The 18783-nt window shown below is 48.0% G+C and overlaps 1 protein-coding gene across 2 annotated transcripts in view; it reads right to left on the reverse strand.

Moving 5' to 3' along the window:
• Nucleotides 1-1926: 1926 nt before the first annotated feature.
• The window catches only part of CLPB (ClpB family mitochondrial disaggregase), a 144947-nt gene continuing 128090 nt past the window's right edge, over nucleotides 1927-18783 (reverse strand). Inside the window, exons 8-16 of one of the 2 annotated variants that reach the window (XM_090265069.1) lie at nucleotides 16495-16572; nucleotides 15028-15083; nucleotides 10198-10242; nucleotides 9674-9835; nucleotides 4105-4261; nucleotides 3210-3283; nucleotides 2930-3049; nucleotides 2647-2751; nucleotides 1927-2242 (exon numbers count right to left, since the gene is read on the reverse strand). In XM_090265069.1, coding sequence (XP_090121195.1) covers nucleotides 1994-2242; nucleotides 2647-2751; nucleotides 2930-3049; nucleotides 3210-3283; nucleotides 4105-4261; nucleotides 9674-9835; nucleotides 10198-10242; nucleotides 15028-15083; nucleotides 16495-16572 — 1046 coding nt within the window. In that variant the 3' untranslated portion in view covers nucleotides 1927-1993. The remainder of the gene's footprint in view (nucleotides 2243-2646; nucleotides 2752-2929; nucleotides 3050-3209; nucleotides 3284-4104; nucleotides 4262-9673; nucleotides 9836-10197; nucleotides 10243-15027; nucleotides 15084-16494; nucleotides 16573-18783) is intronic. The other variant, XM_090265076.1, reaches the window with a different exon arrangement.

Below are 18783 nucleotides of genomic sequence, written 5' to 3' on the forward strand. Positions count from 1 at the left end.
TGCCAATTAATAAATATAGGTGGAATAATAAGGAAACAGAAAGTCATTATTAGGCAAATAAAACATTAATATTTGCTATAAGCAAGAACCATTAATGGATGCTAAAATCAGTGGGAAAATTCCTTAAGGTAAATAAGACATTTGTACAGCTTCAAAGTTATCTCCTCACAAGATTCTTATTAATTTCAAAGGAGAAATTTGTAATTTTATAGTGGGGGAACTTGGCTCACACCACCTCAGTCATGTGATCAAAGTTAACTTTATCCCCTGCCAGGAGGTACTAAGAAGGGCAGAGCATTACTTCTGGGGTTGTCTTGCCAAAACTGCAGACTCTCAACCTAATCATGTGAAAACAGTAGGCGAAGCTAAGTTGAGGGACATTCCTTAAAATAACTGGCCTGGGCATTTCAAAAGTGTCAAGGTCATGGAAGGCAAAGAAAGACGGAAGGGCTGTCACAGGCTGAAGGAGACCAAGGGAACATGACGACAAAATGCAAGGCAGGATCATGAACCTGCCTTGGGTCCTGAACCAGAAAAGGAACATCAGTGGCAGAACGGGAAAAAGTTGAATGTCCACAGATTAGTTAGAAGAACTGTACCAATGTTAATTTCCTGATTTTAGTAATTTTACCATGGTTTTATAAGATGTTACTATCAGGAGAAGCTAGGTGAAGGGTATATGGGAACCCTACTATTTTTTGCAACTTTCTGAAAGTCTAAAATTATTTTAAGAGAAGAAAAAAAGAAAGAAAAAGGAACAGCAGTCACTGAGGTAGAGGGCAGCAGACACAGCTACTTGAGGGGTTAGATGGTGATTGCTGGAGCATCTACTAGAGCCCAAGTCCTGGTTTATGACTGCCTTTTACCCACTGTACTGTTATGACATTCTTCCATCACCCATGGGACTCTGATCTCTGCCCCCATTTTCTGCTTCCTTTAAGAGATGAGCTAACACCAAAGGAGGATTCCAAAACGGCCCTGCAGATGGAGGGTGATGGGGTGATCATCAATGCAGAAGATGCCCAAGGACGCAGCAGGCCTTGCTGTGCCCAGCTGAGGCTGAAACATAGGGGATGGTGTGCAGACCTTCTGCTCAGCAACTAACACGGAGAGTGCATGAGGGAGCTGTTTATTCCAGGCGAACTTAGCTGGGACAACAGCGTAACAGGGCTGAGCCAGACCCCATGATCTCTTATCTGTTCCCCTACAGCTCCCTAGGGTCTGTTATTAGACTCCTGAAGGAGGCCCCAGAGAGCTGAGCTTACTTGGTCATTTGGTACTATTGTCCAGCCCCAGGGTAGCCCAGGGTGACCCAGGCAGCTTTCCTCCTGGAGGTGCTCTACAATGGCCTGGTCCCAAGGCTGGAGAAGCCTGGTCTGGCTTGACCCCAGAACAAGGGGTGAAAAAGAACAGTAGCTATGATATGGCAGTGGAAGGCAGAAGGGTTCTATGGGTCCCTTCCCCTTGGAGTTTTAGGGCATGGGAAAGAAGTAGCTCCAGCCTAAATGGCAGAGCTTCTGTGCCTGGGCCTCTGTACTTTGTCTCCACTCTCTGAGGAGACATTCTGAGGACTAGCAGAAGGTGGCAGGTCACAGTGTGGCCCCTGTCTTCTTCCAGCCAGATCTTAGCTGCCATACTTCTGAGCTTCCAGCAAACATGATAAAAGTTCCAGAGACTATGGGGCATGGGGATCCTGCTGAAGGACAGAGATAAGGGACCTCCTTCTCCTCTCTGCCTTGAAGGGGGTGGAGTGGCAGCTCCTCTGCTGGACATTCATTAGCAAGCTCTGGCCCCACAACAAAGAGGGCAGGAAAGGGCAAAATTCCTGTTTTAGACTTTGAGGCTGAGGAGGGGTCTTGCAGGGGCTATGAGGAGGTATGAGGCCTTAGGCTGGGTGAAGAGTGACAGGTATGAGGGAAAGGTAGGTCAGTTGCCAGGCCACAGCCAAGGGGCTTTTATTGGATGTTGAGGGCACCAGGCATGTAGGCAGATGCTAGAGGGTATGGCACACCTTCTCAGGGTGTAGTGGTGCCCGAATGTCCAATTTGTGGGTCTTGCTGTCCTTATCAATGATCTCCAGTCGCAGCTTGGGTGACCGCTTCTCAACCTGGGATGAAGGCATATCAGGGTTCTTGAGTAGTTGCTTGTCTGAGTCCTCCACAGTGATACGCAGAGTACAACCCCCTGGCAGCAAGTCCTGTTCATAGGCAGCTGCTAGCTGGTTCACGACACGGCGCTCTACCTGCAGGAGGCAGGTGAAGTAGTTGTCACTGCCGAGGCCTGGGCCAGCCTGTGGCCTGAACCTGAAGGCCAGGCTCTATCGCTTACTGCTAGGATAAGGACTTATCTGAGTTTTATAGTTTTCTCATCTGCAAAGGGCTAACAACACACAGCTTGCAGGATTGTGCTAAATACTCAATGATGTCAGTTTCTGAGGTTCCCAACTCAGTTCTCCATCCTGGTAGGGGTTCATACTTGGTTACCCTCCAGAACAGGGGTTTGACTTGATCATCTTGTGTTTTTGATTCTATAGGGGCATCTGCTCTGGGTATGAACAATTCCAAGCTGGGAGCCCAGGGACTGGATCTGGGGGCACCCAGGAGGGAGGCGTGGAGGTGCCTCCCTTCTCCAAGTTCCTGTGCTTACCTCATGCTTGATGGAGCGGGCGCCATAGTGCACATTGTAGCCATCGACCAACACGTCTGCCACCTCGCGGTCCCAGAGCAACGTGATATTATGCCGTTGCTTGGCCTGAGAAAAGTCGGATAGGAGCATGTGGCCCAGTGCTTTCCAGCTGTCACCACTCATGCCTGAGGCCTGGGCCTGTGAGAGGTCACTGGCCTCACACCACTATGCTTCATTTTCTGGGAGATAGTGCTCCCAGCTGGCAGGTATCCCATCCCTACCCACAGGTAGACCCCACTCTTACTCTCTTGGCCCAGAAGTTCAGTTCCTTGTTGACCAGCTGGATGAGCTCCGAGTGGCAGAAGGGGAGGAAGTAGACGATCTCATTGATGCGTCCCAAAAACTCATCCCTCCGGAAGTGAGCCTGCAGGGCCAGGGAAGGGGTAGGATGAGCTCAGTGACCCAGATGGGGAGAAAGGCAATTGTTGGATCCCAACAGGGAAGATATGGGGCGTCCATAGCTTTAGGATGGCTAAGGGGTCCCCCCACCTAAGGTTCCAGCAGGAAGGAAAAAAATCTCTTACTTTCAGGATGGGGCGAATCACATTCTCCTTGAAATTCTTTGATATGGTGATCTTGTCACTAATCTGGACATCCCCTGTAGAAACAGAATAATTAACTGCCTACTTCCCATATCTAGGGGCCTTTGGGAGGTATGCCTGCCCCTTGACCCATCCTTGAAAAGAACCCTGGGTCTGTCCCTGATGATCTCTGTGATCCTCATCAACATCTCAGGCTCTTTGGGCCTTGCCCTGGTCTTCTTACCCAAACAATGACAGGCCTGGACTGGGTACTGTCTGAGGCTCTTCCAACTCTTGTATGCTACAAAGCCTGGGGTTCCTTAGGGTGGAAGTTATGTGAGGGAGGGCAGTGGAGAGAAGGAGGGTCAGGACCAAGACTTGAGTTCTGACTTTGAAGAAGGGGCTGGAGGGTTCATTCAATTCCAAATGGAAGGGGGACAGACATGACCTCCTGTCTGATGCCCTCTTCCTTTCCCACACTCTCCAGCCCACCTACACAGGAAGGCTCCCTGGCTGAGAAAGGCTCTGTCCATCCCTGTATAGTTTCCGATCTGCTGTTCCACTGTCATACTAAAGCACCGCTATTTGTTAAGTACAGGTCTTTTCAATTCCCTAAGACCCTGGCCTCTTCCTGGTCCCTCACCCTGGGGTGGCTCTGACCATTCCTCTGTCTGGAACTCTCCTGTCACCTGAGACTTGGGGCTTTATTGAAGAAGTGAGGGTACTATCTCTCAATCTGGTAGGATGCTTAGTATATTGTCATTGTCAGCTATGGACAAAACTGCCTACCGGACCCTCACCAAGGCTTAGGACACCAATGCCATCCTTGCCCCCAAGAGATGTGCTGGTGGCCTGGGCACTTGCCCAGTTGCCTGGACAGCTCAGCCATGTGCCATACCAAGGTTCTCGGCGATACGGTTATGGCTCATCTCCAAAGCTTCCTGCCTCAGCTGCAGTGCGTGCTGTGCAATCTCCTCACTGGCTACGTTGGAGGTCATAATGAAGATGGCATCCTTGCAGTCAATGGTCTTCCCTTTTCCATCTGTCAGCCGGCCCTGAGAAAGAACAGTAATGGCACAGTCAGGGAGCTATAAGACTGAGCACCTCTTACAGGGAGTTTCTCCCATGCCTGGCAGAGTTAACTGCTCGCTTGCTCCCTGGGTTCTCTGAGCACTGTTCTCACACTTTGGCTGCAGTGCTCACTGCCCTGGCCTGCAACTGCTCCACAGAGCAGATGCAATCTCGCTGGAGGTGCTCAATCAGGATACCCAATCATCCCTGGCACCCAGCAGTAAGCTTGATTTCATATGCATCAATCCTACACACTTTCCTGGAAGCCCACTCTAGTTCAGGCTCTGTGTTGGGGCACTGGGGACTCACTGAGCCTCGACATGCTCCCAGTCTAGAGCAGTGATATTCAGGAAAAAAGCAATGGTAAGTCAGTGCATTAAGTGTTATGATAGGGGATGCCGAGGTTGCTGTAGGAGCTCAGGGGAGAGTATATTACCAGGCCAATGTGAGGACTGGACATGGTGATACTGGAGAAAGCTCCTTAGTTAACCAAGCTGTGCAAATGAGGGGCACTACCACCACAGGGACCTGCTTAGTGTTTTTTGTGCACTATTGCACTCTACCCACTAGAAGCACCAAGAAGGCAGAGGCTGGATCTTGTTCTCACTGAGTCCTAGAACAGTGTCTGGCCCATACTGAACTGAGTACTCAGTACCTGCATGTTGAATACCTAAATCCTTACAATCCCTACAGAGAAACTGAGGCTCAGAGAGGTTAACTAAGTCATTCAAGGTCTCAGAGCTGTTAAGTTCTAGAGCTGAGGCTCAAATTGTCTGATCACAGAGCCCATGCCCTGCCCTCTGCACCAGGCTACTGAGGTCACATCAACAATGCCGAACAAATGAGGCTCTGTGAAATTTTTTTTCCCTAAATAAAATTTCCTCATATTTCTGCCAAATTTAGATTGCATCCTTTGATCCTTGCTAGAGACGCAACTGGGACAGGTGTAGGAAGAGGGAGTCCTGCCTGGGATTTCCTCTGGGCTACAAAACAGCTCCTGCCAGGCCAGATAACATGACTCTGGGGGATAGATAGGTCACTGACTTCAGCTTGTCAGCGCCTGCCTGCCCCAGCCTCAGCTGGTAACCAATCCTCAGTGTGTCCCTTTCCCTGTTGGCCTGGCTCAGACAGCCCTTGCTTCCAAAACCAATGCAAAATGGCAGACCAGCCTTGGCTAACATGCAACATGGGAAGAAATATGCATTACTTGAGCACCAGCTGCATGCTGGGCATGGTACCAGGTGCTTTTCAGCCTCACTTTACACTGGCCCTTGGCATAGGCCTTTTAGTAAGTGTTATTTCCAAAGGGGTCTAATCAAAAGTGGCCTTGTGACCCAGGTCCTTGGTCACTCTGCCCTTCCTGCCTTGTGGTGGGACAAGGGGAAGACACGAGCACAAATGGATATTTTTGAGCTTTGGCCATTAGCTTTCTTGCTTATGGGTTACCATATGACAGAATCCACTCCGTAGTGTGGACGAGGTCTGCATGAGTATGTCATGTACCCAACTGCGTGCGTATGACACTTTGCACAGCTCATTCCTGAGGACTGAGTGCACACACTGATATTCTGGCCAGAGTAATAACCAGTGGCAATTTCATTCTGAGATCAAAGCTCTGTTCATAACTGGGCCTGACGATGGGTCCCAGGTGGGTGAGGGGAGCAGGTGCAGGGCATGACTGACCCAAGGGTGACTTCATGTCTCATTGTCCTCCAAGTCCTCGGCAATAGAGACGTGTCCCAAAGAGGGAGCTTTCACTGTCCCACCTCCAGCAATGACTGGAGTGCACACATCCTGGCTCTAGGGGCTGTTTTCCCACTGCTTCTATCCTTGGAGAGAGAAGAGGATGGGCTCCTCGGGGGCTAGTCTCTCCCTGGGACTTTGGCTCTGTGCTGTAGGCTCTGGGGTCATCTGGGAATGACCAGCATTAGTCCTGTTTGGTGCTTTGGTGAGAGCAGTAAGGCTCCTGCTTTTCTGGGCCCAGGCTTGGGAGAACTGACAGGGTAGAAATGGGGGGCTTCCCTCATGCTCCCAGACTGGATTACGTGCCCTTACAACTCCCAGCACTTGCCGCTTCTCCCAGTGCAGCACTCACCACAGTGGGCTGAACAGCGTTTTGTTGTCTGTCTCCTCTGCCCCACGCCGAACCAGACTCTTGCTTTGCCTACTCTCTCTACCAAGTCCCCCTTGGACTCTTTCCAGATGGGTGGCGGGCTCTGTTTTAGCCCTCTCCTTTTCTCTGCACACTATACTCGCCCTCGTTGAGATCTCATCCCTTCCCATGACTCCCGTGACCCTCTCTGTGCTGGAGCATTCCTGACTCTCTGTTTCTAGTCCACACCTCTCCTACGATCCAGACTTCCCCGACTGATGAATGACCGCTCAGACATCTCCATCTGGCTGTGCCCCTCAGGCGTCACCTTTCAACAGTTCTGAACCTCAGCTCCTCACCTTCCTTGCCAACTTGCTGCTAACTCCTCCAGCATTCCTTGCCTCACTGACAGCAGCAGCAGCAGTCTAGTCACCTAGGCCAGAAATCCTGTCCCTCTTCATCTTTGGCTCCTCCCTCTCCTCCCATCCAATCACTGAGCCCTGCACAGTTAACCTCCTGGTAATCCTCCGCATCCCACTGCCCTGCTTTAGACAGGCCTCCCATCTCCAGCCTGAACTCTGCAGGAGTCTCCTTTCTGCCCCCTCTTCCTTCCATTCTCTCACAGCTGCTGACTAGAACTTTATAAAGTGAAAACCTGACCATATTTCTCCTGTGCTTAAAGGGTTTAAAGGCTCCCTATGACCCCACCAAATAAATCTATGCTCCTTTGCCTGGCATTTTAACTGGCCCCAGTCTGTCTTACCCACCTCATCTCCACCATTCTGTTCTCACTTTCCCCTGCAGGTCAGCAGTACTGAACAGCTATCGTTCCGATACAGCAGACTGCCTCATGGTCCTGTGCTTCTGCACATCTGATGTCTACTGCCAGCCCTTCTCCGCTCTTCACCTGGCAGACACTTATTCACCCTCAGAAGGTTTGTTGAATTACCACTGAATTACATTAGTCAACAGAGCATTTCCCTTGATGTTGCGGGCTCTGGCAATGGTTATAATAGGACATGGCCCCTGTCCTCAAGGGGCACATATGCAAAAACTGGCTAAGTAAATGCAGATGGCAGCTTTGGTCAATGGAACCAAGGGCATAAACATCAGAAACTGTAGTAGGCTTGCTGGGGCTGCAGAAAAAAATTATTACTGACTACCAGAAGCAGTTGTGAAGTGACAACAGCAGGGGAGGGGTGGACAGGGCTTCCATGTGGGCCAACTACTTCAGTCAGCAGCTGCTTTCTGTCCTGGGCCAAAGAGGCCATTAGAGGTACCTCTCCAGGAATGTCAGAGGCCAAACAGGCTGCTGGAACCTTCCGTCCTGTGAATGCTTCACTGCAGACCTGTCCCTTTCTTTGGGCCCTAGCTTCATGGAAGTTATTATAATATTTAAGCTGTAGGCTCTGGAACTGGACTGCCTGGGTTCAGACCTGGATTCCCTCTTTCCAGCTGTGTGACCACTGGTGAATTACTTAGCACACTTTACTTCAGTTTCCCCATTTGTTATAAAGAGGCAATACAGTAGACCCTCTCTATATTGCAGTTCACTTATCGCGGCCTCACTGTATCACGGAATTTAAAAAATAATTGTATTTAATAATTTATCACAGAGTTTTCGCTATATCGAGGGATTTTGCGGTACTGTATATGTATGTTGTTAAAGTTACGTAGGTTTAAGAGTGTAGAATATGTTTAAGAACATAAGTAGTGTTTATAAAAGTGTGGAAAAGGTTAATAAGGGAGTGGGAAAGGTTAATAAGGGAGTGGGAAAGGTTAATAAGGGACTGGGAATGATTTATAAGAGTGTGGGAAGGGTTTATAAGGCCTTAAAATATATATAAACAAATAAATGTAAGGTTCCTACTTCACGGTTTTCACCTATGGTGGGTGGTGGGGTGGGTGGTGGTGGAGTCTAGAACGTAATACCTGCAATAAGTGAGGGAATACTGTAATAATAAGTATCTTCATAAGGTTGTTAGCAGGATTAATGTAAATTTTTCGAAAAGTGCCTGGCATATAAAGCGCAAAGACATCAACTATTATCATGTCTCCTTTCCACCTGTTGCTAGGCAGGGAGCCCCTGAAGGACAGGCAGGTTTGGGTCTGGTACACAGCTGAAGACCTGAACCCCATCAAGAGGCTGAAACAGTGCAGGCCTCAGAGAACAGGTGTAACTGAATATGTGACATTTGACCCGCTCCACAGCAGAGGGTCTGGGGACAGGGAGTGGCTGAGGGGCTAGAAGATAGCAACAAAACTCCAGCAGGGGCAAGGATGCTGGGCTATGGGGGGAAGGTGGTGGGAAGCTGTGGGGACATTTGAATGTGGGTCTTCTTGGTTTGGTGCCTGGTCTGCTATTTGGTCCAGGGGAAGTTTCTTTATGCACCTCATCTAGTGCACTCGTGACATGGGAAGCAAAACCCATTCGTGTTTCCCCAGGGTGGAGGGGCTAAGTGGAAAAGGTGAGCTGGGCTCTGCCTGGCAACAGGCTGGCTAATATAGCTCCTGCGTGGGAGCAGAAGAGGGGCTTCATCCCAGTTCTGCAGCCACTGGAAAGAGTGGAGGTCAACCCCTCTGTGATCATACAGACGGGAGAACTAGGGCTCTGGAGTCAGACATATTGGCAGCCCAGTCTTGGCTCCTTCACATAGCAGTTTGGTGGCCTTGGACAAGTCATTTATAACCTCTGAACCTTGATTTCTTCATCTGTAAAAAGAGACCATTTCTACCCTGCCCAGCTATTGTGATGCTTAGTGATAATGTCGTAAAGTCTAGCACAGCCTGGTACATAGAATGTACTGGATGAAAGGGGTTCTCCTCCTCATTTAGAACTCACTCCACCAGTGTGTGTGTAGGGGGGTTGGGGCTGTCTCATTTGTGATGAGCCTGGAGCTCCTCAGAAGAGCTCCATGAGCCAGAAAGGTTCTTGTAGCTTATCTTGGACCCAGCCTTCTTGTCACATGAGGTCCCTGATGCCTAAATATGAAGTAGAACTGAAACTACAAGTTCAGGTCTCTCTCACCTGGCCTCTCTGCCCTACTCTGCCTTTCTGGAAGGTAGCCCGGGCAGTGACAAAATTTCAACTCTTGGGCAGTGCTGGCCTTCCCTTGAGTGCCCAGCCTGAGTCCTAGTCCAGAGAGGGGTGGAGCCACATCTGCTAAGTGCCTGAATGTACACATGGGGGAGCAGCAAGTTGAGAAATGATCTGATAGACCTCTGGGTCCTGGGTTCCTACTGTTCATAAACCTCCACACCTCTAGGTGTCCCTGCCTCCATTCTTGCCCAAGCTGACTTTCACCTCATCAAACAGCTGTAGCATGATGGTAAGCACATCTGGATGGGCCTTGTCCACCTCATCAAAGAGCACCACAGCATTGGGGCACTGTTTCAGCTTCTTGGTCAGCTGACCACCCTCCTCGTGGCCTATGTAGCCTGGTGGGGACCCGATAAACTTGGCCACCTGGGGGAAGGAAGGAAACGTTACAAAGGCTTTTGCATGCTTTTAGTTTCCATTTTGGGGCATGCACGGGAAGACGGCTTAATACACACTATTAAGACTGCATGTCTCAACAAGGAGTGTCCAGCTATCTCCTGGAGTGGCAGGAATCCAGCCATGATGGGACAGCAGATAGAGCTCTTCTATGTTTATTCTTCAGAGCAACTCATATGCAAACAGATCAGTGACACACATATGCCCCCCAAAGGCCGAATCCCAAGGCTCCTGGAATTATCTTAGGCCCAAATGACACGCCATATCAAAATACCCAGGTAGTCATGTTGACAGACCCTCCAAACCACGCTTCACCGAGGACTTTCACTCACCTCATGCCGCTCCTGAAACTCAGACATGTCCAGCCTGATGAAACCCTATGTGGAAAAAAGCAGTCCAATTGGTAGGAAGGCAGAGGAAAGGGTAAGGAGAGCATCTCAAATATCCCCTAAGCTTTCAGACCACATCAACTCAAGATCTTCTATCCCATTCTTACGATACATTTTTTCTGGCTCCCTGCCTCCTTTTCTGTCCACTTATTCTCTACATGATTCCATTTCCTACCTTAATGAACCCAAGTCATGTACCTGCTCTTCTAAATATGGTCCAGAAGGTCTCTTTTCTGAGGCAGGCTTCTCTTGGCCTGAGTACCACATCATCCACCTGTCCATTTTCTGAGGGCCTCCTGTGTTGCTGTGCACTGGAGCTACCTCAGTGAAAAACTTGGCCCCTGTCCTTGAGGGGCACCCATTGACTGGGGCAGGTGGACATGGACAAAGTTAGTCACAATCAGCGTGGATCGTGATGATGTGGAGGAGAGCAACAAATACCCAGGCAGCTCCATGGTGCCCTCACCTTTGCAAGTTTGTGTAGGCACATGCCCCTTTTAGTTTACTTTTCTTTTAAATAAATACACCATGTTATTTCATCTAAAAGTCATCCATAACGTAGTTTACAGCCTCTGTCTCACCACTGCTGGGCCTAGGGGTGATTTCCAAGGAAGTGGTTCTCTGGGGTGAGGCCTGACCACGATTAGCTCCAGGGAAAAAGAACACTGGGTAGTGTGGCATTTGTGAGTCAACACAGTAAAAGGACACATTTCTTTTCATGAAGAATTTAGAGAGTTTCAAAGGCATTCACAGGTGCCCTGTCTCTCCACCCAGATCAGGGTTCCCCACCCTCTCCCCAGGCTGCTCTCCTACTGGCACATGCTTCTGGAAGAGCACACTCACTGGCCATACGTCTCGTTAGAGCTGGGGATAACGGTGCCAAGACCCTGAGAGGGAGGCATATTGGAAATGAAGGCCTATTCTAGCTCAGCCTCTGCTCTGAACTTCATTCAGTGATGTACTTCATAGTTTTTCTACTCTGTCTTGTCACTCTGCACCCAAGGTACAGGGTAGCAAAACCCAGGCTGGCAGCCAGGGGCCTCGGGTTCCGGTCTCAGTCCTGTCACTATCTGTATGGCCTTGGCTAGGTATGCTGCCTCCCCTTTTTGAGCTGTAGTTTTTCCTGTGTAACACAGGTCCTTATTTCCTCTCCTATTCTCACCAGGAACCTGAGGAGAGGACCTAACCCAGAGGTGGGAAAGGGCTTGGGAGAGTTATTGAGGTCACATGGGGGAGGTCTCTGCTATCTGAGCACATGTGGCATTAGCCAGCAAGTGTTTTCAGAGGACCCAGGCAGTTTAGCCAAGAGAAACACGGGCTCCGGAAGGGTGGAAGGATGGACATGGGGAAGCTGGGAGTGCTGTCCAGAGGGAGCAATGGGCTGGAAGCCACAAGATGGGTATCTGATAATAGCTGACAGTCAATGGGTGCTTACTATGTGCCTGTTAATGTCTACACAAGCTAAAAAGGGCTCAGGACATGTATAAGTCTGTGAGGTAAGCACTAATGTCATCCCTACCTTACAGATGAGAAAACTGAGTCAAAAATTAAAGAAATTTGCCCAAGGTCACTCCAGTTTGACAATCTGGCTCCAAGTCTATGCTCTGAACCATTTACTCTACTGCCTCCCATTTCCTGCTCCATCAGTCAGTTGGGCACTTGGAAGTCTTCATCAGAAGGGTTCTAAGTTTTGTGCCCAGATATCAAAGTCCCAAGATACAGGTAGTATAGACTGGGGCTTTCGTATGTCTAGTAATCTGGATTCTTGCCCTAGTTGCTCTGTTAAATTGTTAAGTAAATTTAAACAAGTCTCATGGTTTGATGGTCCTGACTGGAATAATCTTGGTTTCATATGATCTTAGCTTAGGGTTATCCAGAAGTGAGGCAATGATAATGACAGTAATTTCTAATATGTACTGATTGCATACTATGTACCAATGGTGTTTAGCATTTTATATCATTATCTTGTTAACCTTCATAATAATCCAATGAGATAGGCACCATTATTGAACCCATTTTACAGGTGAGAAAACTGATATAAACAGAGATCCCAGCCAACTCCACAGAGCAGTTAGCATTGGGATCCTTGCTTGACGCTTTTGTCATACTGCCTTATAACTCCCTGTCCTTATGGTTCCATCACCCTATTTCAGGATTAGATCACAGAATAGCATTAAGGTTCTTTTTCAAGGATTATTAATTCTAATAATGGACTTTAGTAAAGCTGCTGAATTTGGGAGGAAAGTAGGGGCTAAAGAGAGAGAAAAAAAGCTCACAGATCTGATAAAGAAATTACAGAAATGTGCAAACAATGCCTTGTGAGGCAGCCAGGTCTGGAGATTGACTGACTTTTTACAAACGAGGCAACTAAAGATCAGAGAGCCAGAACTCAAATTTAAGTCACCGACTCCCAAGCCAGTGCTCATTTCATTTAGTCAGGCCAATTTAACACTGGGCCCTGTATATGACGCTTCTCACACATCACTCCTTGGGTCCTGGTGGCATCAGGTACCCTGGTTAGAAAGCTTAAGAGTTCAGGACATGCCTGTTACATGGCTAGAAAATGTCTATGCTAAAACAGATTCAGTAATCAGGAGTTCTGTAGAAACACTACCTGTGACTTAAAAACAAAGTACATGAATGGTTATATAGGGCTTTTTATGCCTCTCATGTCCCTATGTGACATGGGGACAAATTGACAAGTTTACAACCTAGTCTATTGTATCTGAGAACAATAATATTTGAGAGAAGAGTTGAGAGACTAGATTCTGATTTTACTTTTTCCTTTAACAATTGATCTTGGACAGACCCCTTAATGCCGTAGGGTCAGTTTTCTCATCTGAAAAGTAGATCTACTGTAGCATCTACGCTATTTTCCTCATAAGATAAAATAAGAAGTTGATGGGGTACTGCTGTGGAAAGTATGAGGTGATGAATAAATATGAGACAAGGGAACAGGCACTCACTATGTGCTAGAGCCTGAGCTCATTCAGTGCTCATTACCACCACAGACACAGTACTGGACAGCCTCCCTTTGAGACAGGAGAGCGGGAATGCAGAGGGGTAAAGTAACCTGCCCAGGGCCAGTAGAAAGTAGAACTGGAACCTGTGCAAGGGAGGACTGGTTCTAGAGCCTGGACTGCCCAGCCCACTGCCTTCAAGGGGTGATGGCATTACTCCCTTCTCCTAGGTGAGGCATGTCTTGAAAGAGGCCATAAGAACACCCTGCACTGGTGTAAACGTGGCTCCAACTAAAAAACAACTTGCATCATCAGCCTTTTCACAAGCCCACTCTGCATTCCACACCAGCAAGTCAGCACATACCTTCCTTCTGCTTCCACTGTGTACGAGTCATATGAAGACACATTAAGAGAGCTTGGATAAGGAGATTATGATTTGTAATTAAATATTAACCTTTCTGACAGTATCAAAATTAAAACACTCAGAATTCTTCATCCCTAATCAGGTGGTTCCTGCCCGTAACTGCATCTTCCCTAATAGTCTTGCTAGTTTATGGCCCTTTCCAGAGTGCTAATTGCTTCAATCGCTGCCAACCTGATGAATTGTCTTAAAAATGCTGTTTCAGTTGGAGCATATTAGCATGTCATGTGCTGCTTCTTGCCTGCCTGCCTGTCAAGTGGGTCTGCTCTGGGTTTGGCTGAGGTAAAGCATAGCTACTGGTAGAGCCAGGGAGGCTCAGAAGGCTTCAGCCAGTCATTAGGCAGAGGCGGCCATGGATGCAGCTCAGGAGGACACAGCCTGAGCTACCTTGTTTCTGTGGCTGCCAGGCCTTCAGGAGGGTGGAAAAGGGGTAGTAAGGCTGGAAGCTCAGGGCTCTGCTGCTGGGGTAGTTTGGCTAGTGAGGCCTGAGCAGTTCTTGTTACCTCACATGGGGAGGCTTTCCATAGAAATGAAGCAAGGGTCCCTGGGGTTGTAGGCAACCTCTGGTGGTGGGCAGGGGGACCTCGGCCTCCATACTGAGAAGGTGACAGAAAGAATAATTCTGGCCTTTGATAAAATGTTTCTGCAGTCTCCAAGGACTGCTCTCCCTGACATTTCTCTCTGCATGAAAGTATTGCCTGTCAGCCTAGAAAAGTCAAAATAAGCAGGCGTTGGAAAGCCAAAGTGAACAAATAAGGGCTGGGGGTGGTCCTCTCCTATGGAGAATCCAGGGTTCTGAGTCTGGGGAAAAGGGGACTGTGACCACCTCACAGCTTAGACATAAGAAATCCTGTTTAAAAGTTCATGTGGGATGGAAAGAAGTTATAAGACATCCTCCTGTTCCTACTTGTTTTCTCCTACAGGCTCTAAGACTCCCTTTGGCATGGCCTTGATGCACAGTAATGGCATGTTTCAAAGCTGTCTCCTTCTCCAGACTGAGCTCCTCAGGGCAGGGAGAATGTCTGAATAAACACTATTTTTAAAAAAAATTAATGAACTAGGTAATACCAGGCACAGAGTAGATGCCTGAAAATATTGTATGAATAAATCTTACTGGGTTCTCCCAAGAGCCCCAAGAGTCAGGACATAAAAAGGTATATTCTTCCTATTTCATTGATGAAGAAACTGAGGTACACAGAGGCTGGATAACCTGCCCAAATTCTAGGAGCAATTGGTAGCCAAGCTGGGCCCAGAGGTGAGGCCTGCTTCATGGGCCAGAGCCTATCTTTTTGATTGGCTATTGCAAGATTCGAGGAGCCTAGGGGTTTTTGGGCTAGCAGGAGTGATGAGGTCTCAATGGTCTGAAGGTCAGGCTTAGGTCCCAGCCCTTACCTTCTTGGCATCTTTGTGCATATATTTGGCTGTCTGCTTGGCCAGCTCTGTTTTTCCTAGTAAGAAAGGAGAGGAATTGGGTCAGCACCAGATAAGTATCTCCCGGAATGAAAGAATATTAGAAATGTATGGAACCCTGGCTGCTGTGGCTCAGTGGATTGAGCGTTGGCCTGCGAACCAAGTGTTGCTGGTTCGATTCCCAGTCAGGGCACATGACTAGGTTGCATGCCAGGTTCCCAGTTGGGGGCATGTGAGAGGCAACCGCACAGTGATGTTTCTCTCCCTCTCTTTCTCCTTTCCCATCTCTCTAAAAACAGATAAATAAAATAAAAATAAAATAGTAACCTTGTTAAATAAATTAAAATAAAAAAAGAAATAAAGAAATGTATGGACACTGAAAATAATATTTTATGGACGGAAATGCTGTATCTTGGAGAGGGTCACTAAGGGAATTAAGGGTGAAGCTGGGACCAGGATCAAAATCTGAATTGCATCTAGATATTTTTGTGGATAGGGATTGAGGCATTTTCTCTATAGCAGCATCCTAAGAGTGGGAGGCTGACTCATAATCTAGAGCCAATTTGTTCTTTGAAGTTCAGCACAGAGCTTGCCTCTCCAAGAGCACCCTGACCCTGTGGCTCACTGTGCTGCATGTCTCTAGATACCCATGATCTTGCCATCCAGCCAGGCATGGAGCCACAGACCAATTAAAGGCAGGGAAGGTACCTCTTCTAGGCTTCACAGACTTCCTTTGTAATATAAAGAGGGAATGTCAATACCAAAGTGGTGGCTCGGAAGGGTCGGTCAGTTGGTATGAAGCCTTTGGAAGTCACTATCTAATATAGGAAGTCAAGTTCTATAGTATCATGGTGTGATGGTGGTAACTTTTTTGGACCCTAAACCTGAGTGAGAGCTAGGCCGATGAAAGTGAGAAGAGGAGACAACGAAATGAATGAAATTCCCCATCAAGACAATGGCAGGAGGTGGTAGAGTTGGGGGAATCTGAGGGGGTGAGAGTGCCTTAGTCCGACTGGCTAGAAAAATACCCAACCCATTTTACTGTAACCAATTTTGCTATGTACCTATTTGTCATCAGGGACTTTCTTAGCTTCCTAGTAGGTTATGTCTCAGGTTGTACTGAATAAGGCTGCTGTGCTGGGCAGTGGAATTGATTTATCTGTACCCAAAGGACAGCCTTGGGGGATGCAGAGTGGCTTTAACAGGGCTACTAGGCCCCAAAGGGCTTGGTCTTCTAGGTTATTTAGGCCCTGCACCCCAGCTTCCAGAGGGAGGGGCATCCTTCCAGCTATTTCTAATGTAACAGATGATCCTTTTGATGACTCCATAATTTGGAGGCAGCAGTACTGGGAGCTGGAGTTGAACTAGAGGTGGGTAGCCTGACCATGGCCCACAGCAGCTGGGGCTCTCCAAGCTCTTCTTCCCCACTGGCTGATCTGTTTCCATTACCTATTCCAGATGATCCTAAGAAGAGGAAGACCAGAGGGTGTTCTTCGTCATACCAGCCATTCTCCTTCCTCCGGATTGCTACAGCCAACACACAAAACAGGGGACAGGGAGGGAAGCAGATAAATCAATGACACAAAAGGCAGGATAATTATCACTAAGTATACAATATGTTTTACTGCTCTGCGCCCACTCAAAGTCCTCACTACCATTAGTGCTGCCTAATCTGATTAGCTGGCAAGGCCCCTAGAGATACCTAATCAGGTTAGCATGGATTTGGAAAGCTGCCCAGAGCAGATTTCGGATAAAGTTTTCCAGGATGAGCACTCAGCGTTGCCAGGGAAACTGAAAGGCGGGTGGATGGTGAATGGAGGTGAAGGCGGTGGGGGGTTGGTGAAGGAGAATTCGAGAGGAACTTTAGCTCTCAGCTGGTTACCCGTCTATGTACCACTGGTAGGAGACTCAGTCTGCCTCCTATACCAATGAGAGAGGCAGAAGCCCACAGCAGGCCCCTGGGGATATGGAGCACGAGCTCTGGACTCTACTATTTGGGGAAACCAAGGTCTGGTCTGGAAATACAGTCAAACGCAGTTTCTGGAAGCTAGTCGAAAGTAGTGTGGTGCTCAGGTCATGGAAAAGTGAGCCACTTGCTTAGTTAGCATCTCCTCTAACCATGGTGTTGAGGTGTGGGGGGGAATGGGATAGATCTGTACTAGGTTCCCTAAGGGCGCAGCTCTGCTAGAATGAGACCTTACCTCTCCTCTTCGGGAGGACGTATATATCAAGGGTTGTGCATTTAAGGTAAGGAAATTATATGCCCAAGTACAGAGTGGGAGAATCAGACTCAGAAGCATCACTCAAGTATAAGAGCAGGAGATAGAATGAGGCAGAACCATCAGAAAATGAAACATTAACTGCATGCTATCTACTAGCACAGTTGGAAAAATCACGGTTTTATTAGTCAAGACCTGCAAAAACACCGCAAGAGGAAATTATCAGCTTCATTATTCTGAAAAGAAAACTGAGGTAAGAGATAAAGAGACTTGCCTAAGTCACAGAACTAGATTACAAGTTGACTGGTAGAGATGGTAGAAGTGCTTCTCTCTCTAAACTAGTCTTTTGTGTCACATATGGCTGCTTAAAAAAGTAGAGTATCATTTTGGGTTGCATTAATGGTTAGATGGCAGTCAGAAGCGAGAGGGGGACAGGGTGCTGTGGAATATTGAGGTCAGTGTGAAGATGGAACAGCATGTATGGTCTGGTCCCCAGAGAGTCAGGGGGAGATTAGCAAAAGGATATATGTCAGAGGACAAGGCCTGGAAATCAAGTCAACCAGGAAAGAGTTGATGGTCTTAGGGATGCACCTGCCAGTCTTGAGGTGTAAAGTTCCTAAATATTATACTGTGTGATACGATCCATGTGTTTGGGTTTTAAAGAAGAGGCTGCACCCTGGCTGGGTAGCTCAGCTGGTTTGAGTGCAGTCCCAATGTGCCAGGGTTGCAGGTTTTATCCCTGGTCGAAGCACATACAAGACTCAACTAATGAATGCATAAATGAGACAACAAATCAATGTTTCTCTCTCTCAAAAATCAATAAATAAATTTTTTAAAAAAATTGTTAAAAAATAAAGAAGAGGCTACAGAAGCCAAGGAATGCTTTGTTGGAAGAAGCAGGATTGATGTATCATGGAGCTGGGTAGGATGTGGAGAGGCAAACGTGGCCAGTATGCCAGATTTGGAGAGACAGGAATGACCATGAGCAGTGGTAGGTGGGATCGGATTACAAAGGTCTCAAATACTAGGAGTTCAGGTACATGCTGTGGTCTTTCTCACCTTAATCTCTAATGCTGCTAACTTCAGTACTTTCTAGTTCTGGCCTCAGCAGAAACAGATGGAAACTGCAACATCATGGACATCAGACTAGCCACTCTGCCTGCCTGGGAGGTGCTCCCTGAAAATCCCAAGAGGGGCCTCAGAACACGCAGTCCAACCTCTTGCCTAGGCTAGGTCCAAGGCATCTCTATATCAACTGGCCTGGTCCTCTGGAAGGCCTGGCTCTGCAGAGGCCTCGTAAGTACCTGAAGGCTGTGGATAAAGGGGAGAAGTCCAAGCCTAGCTGAGAGGGAGTCTGCAGCGTCCCAAGAGAAACCCAGGGGTGGGGGTATCTGGGGAGGTGGAGATATTATAATGGCAAAGGCTCGACTTTTGCGAACATTATATGTGGATGTCTGTTGGGCAGTGGTGAGAGGGATCATCTGAAAGGAGTCAAATTCTTTCAGAAGTTGGCTGAACT

Source organism: Furipterus horrens, unplaced genomic scaffold (genome assembly GCF_987537825.1).
Source record: "Furipterus horrens unplaced genomic scaffold, mFurHor1.1.pri manual_scaffold_2, whole genome shotgun sequence".
Classification (NCBI taxonomy): Eukaryota; Metazoa; Chordata; class Mammalia; order Chiroptera; family Furipteridae; genus Furipterus; species Furipterus horrens.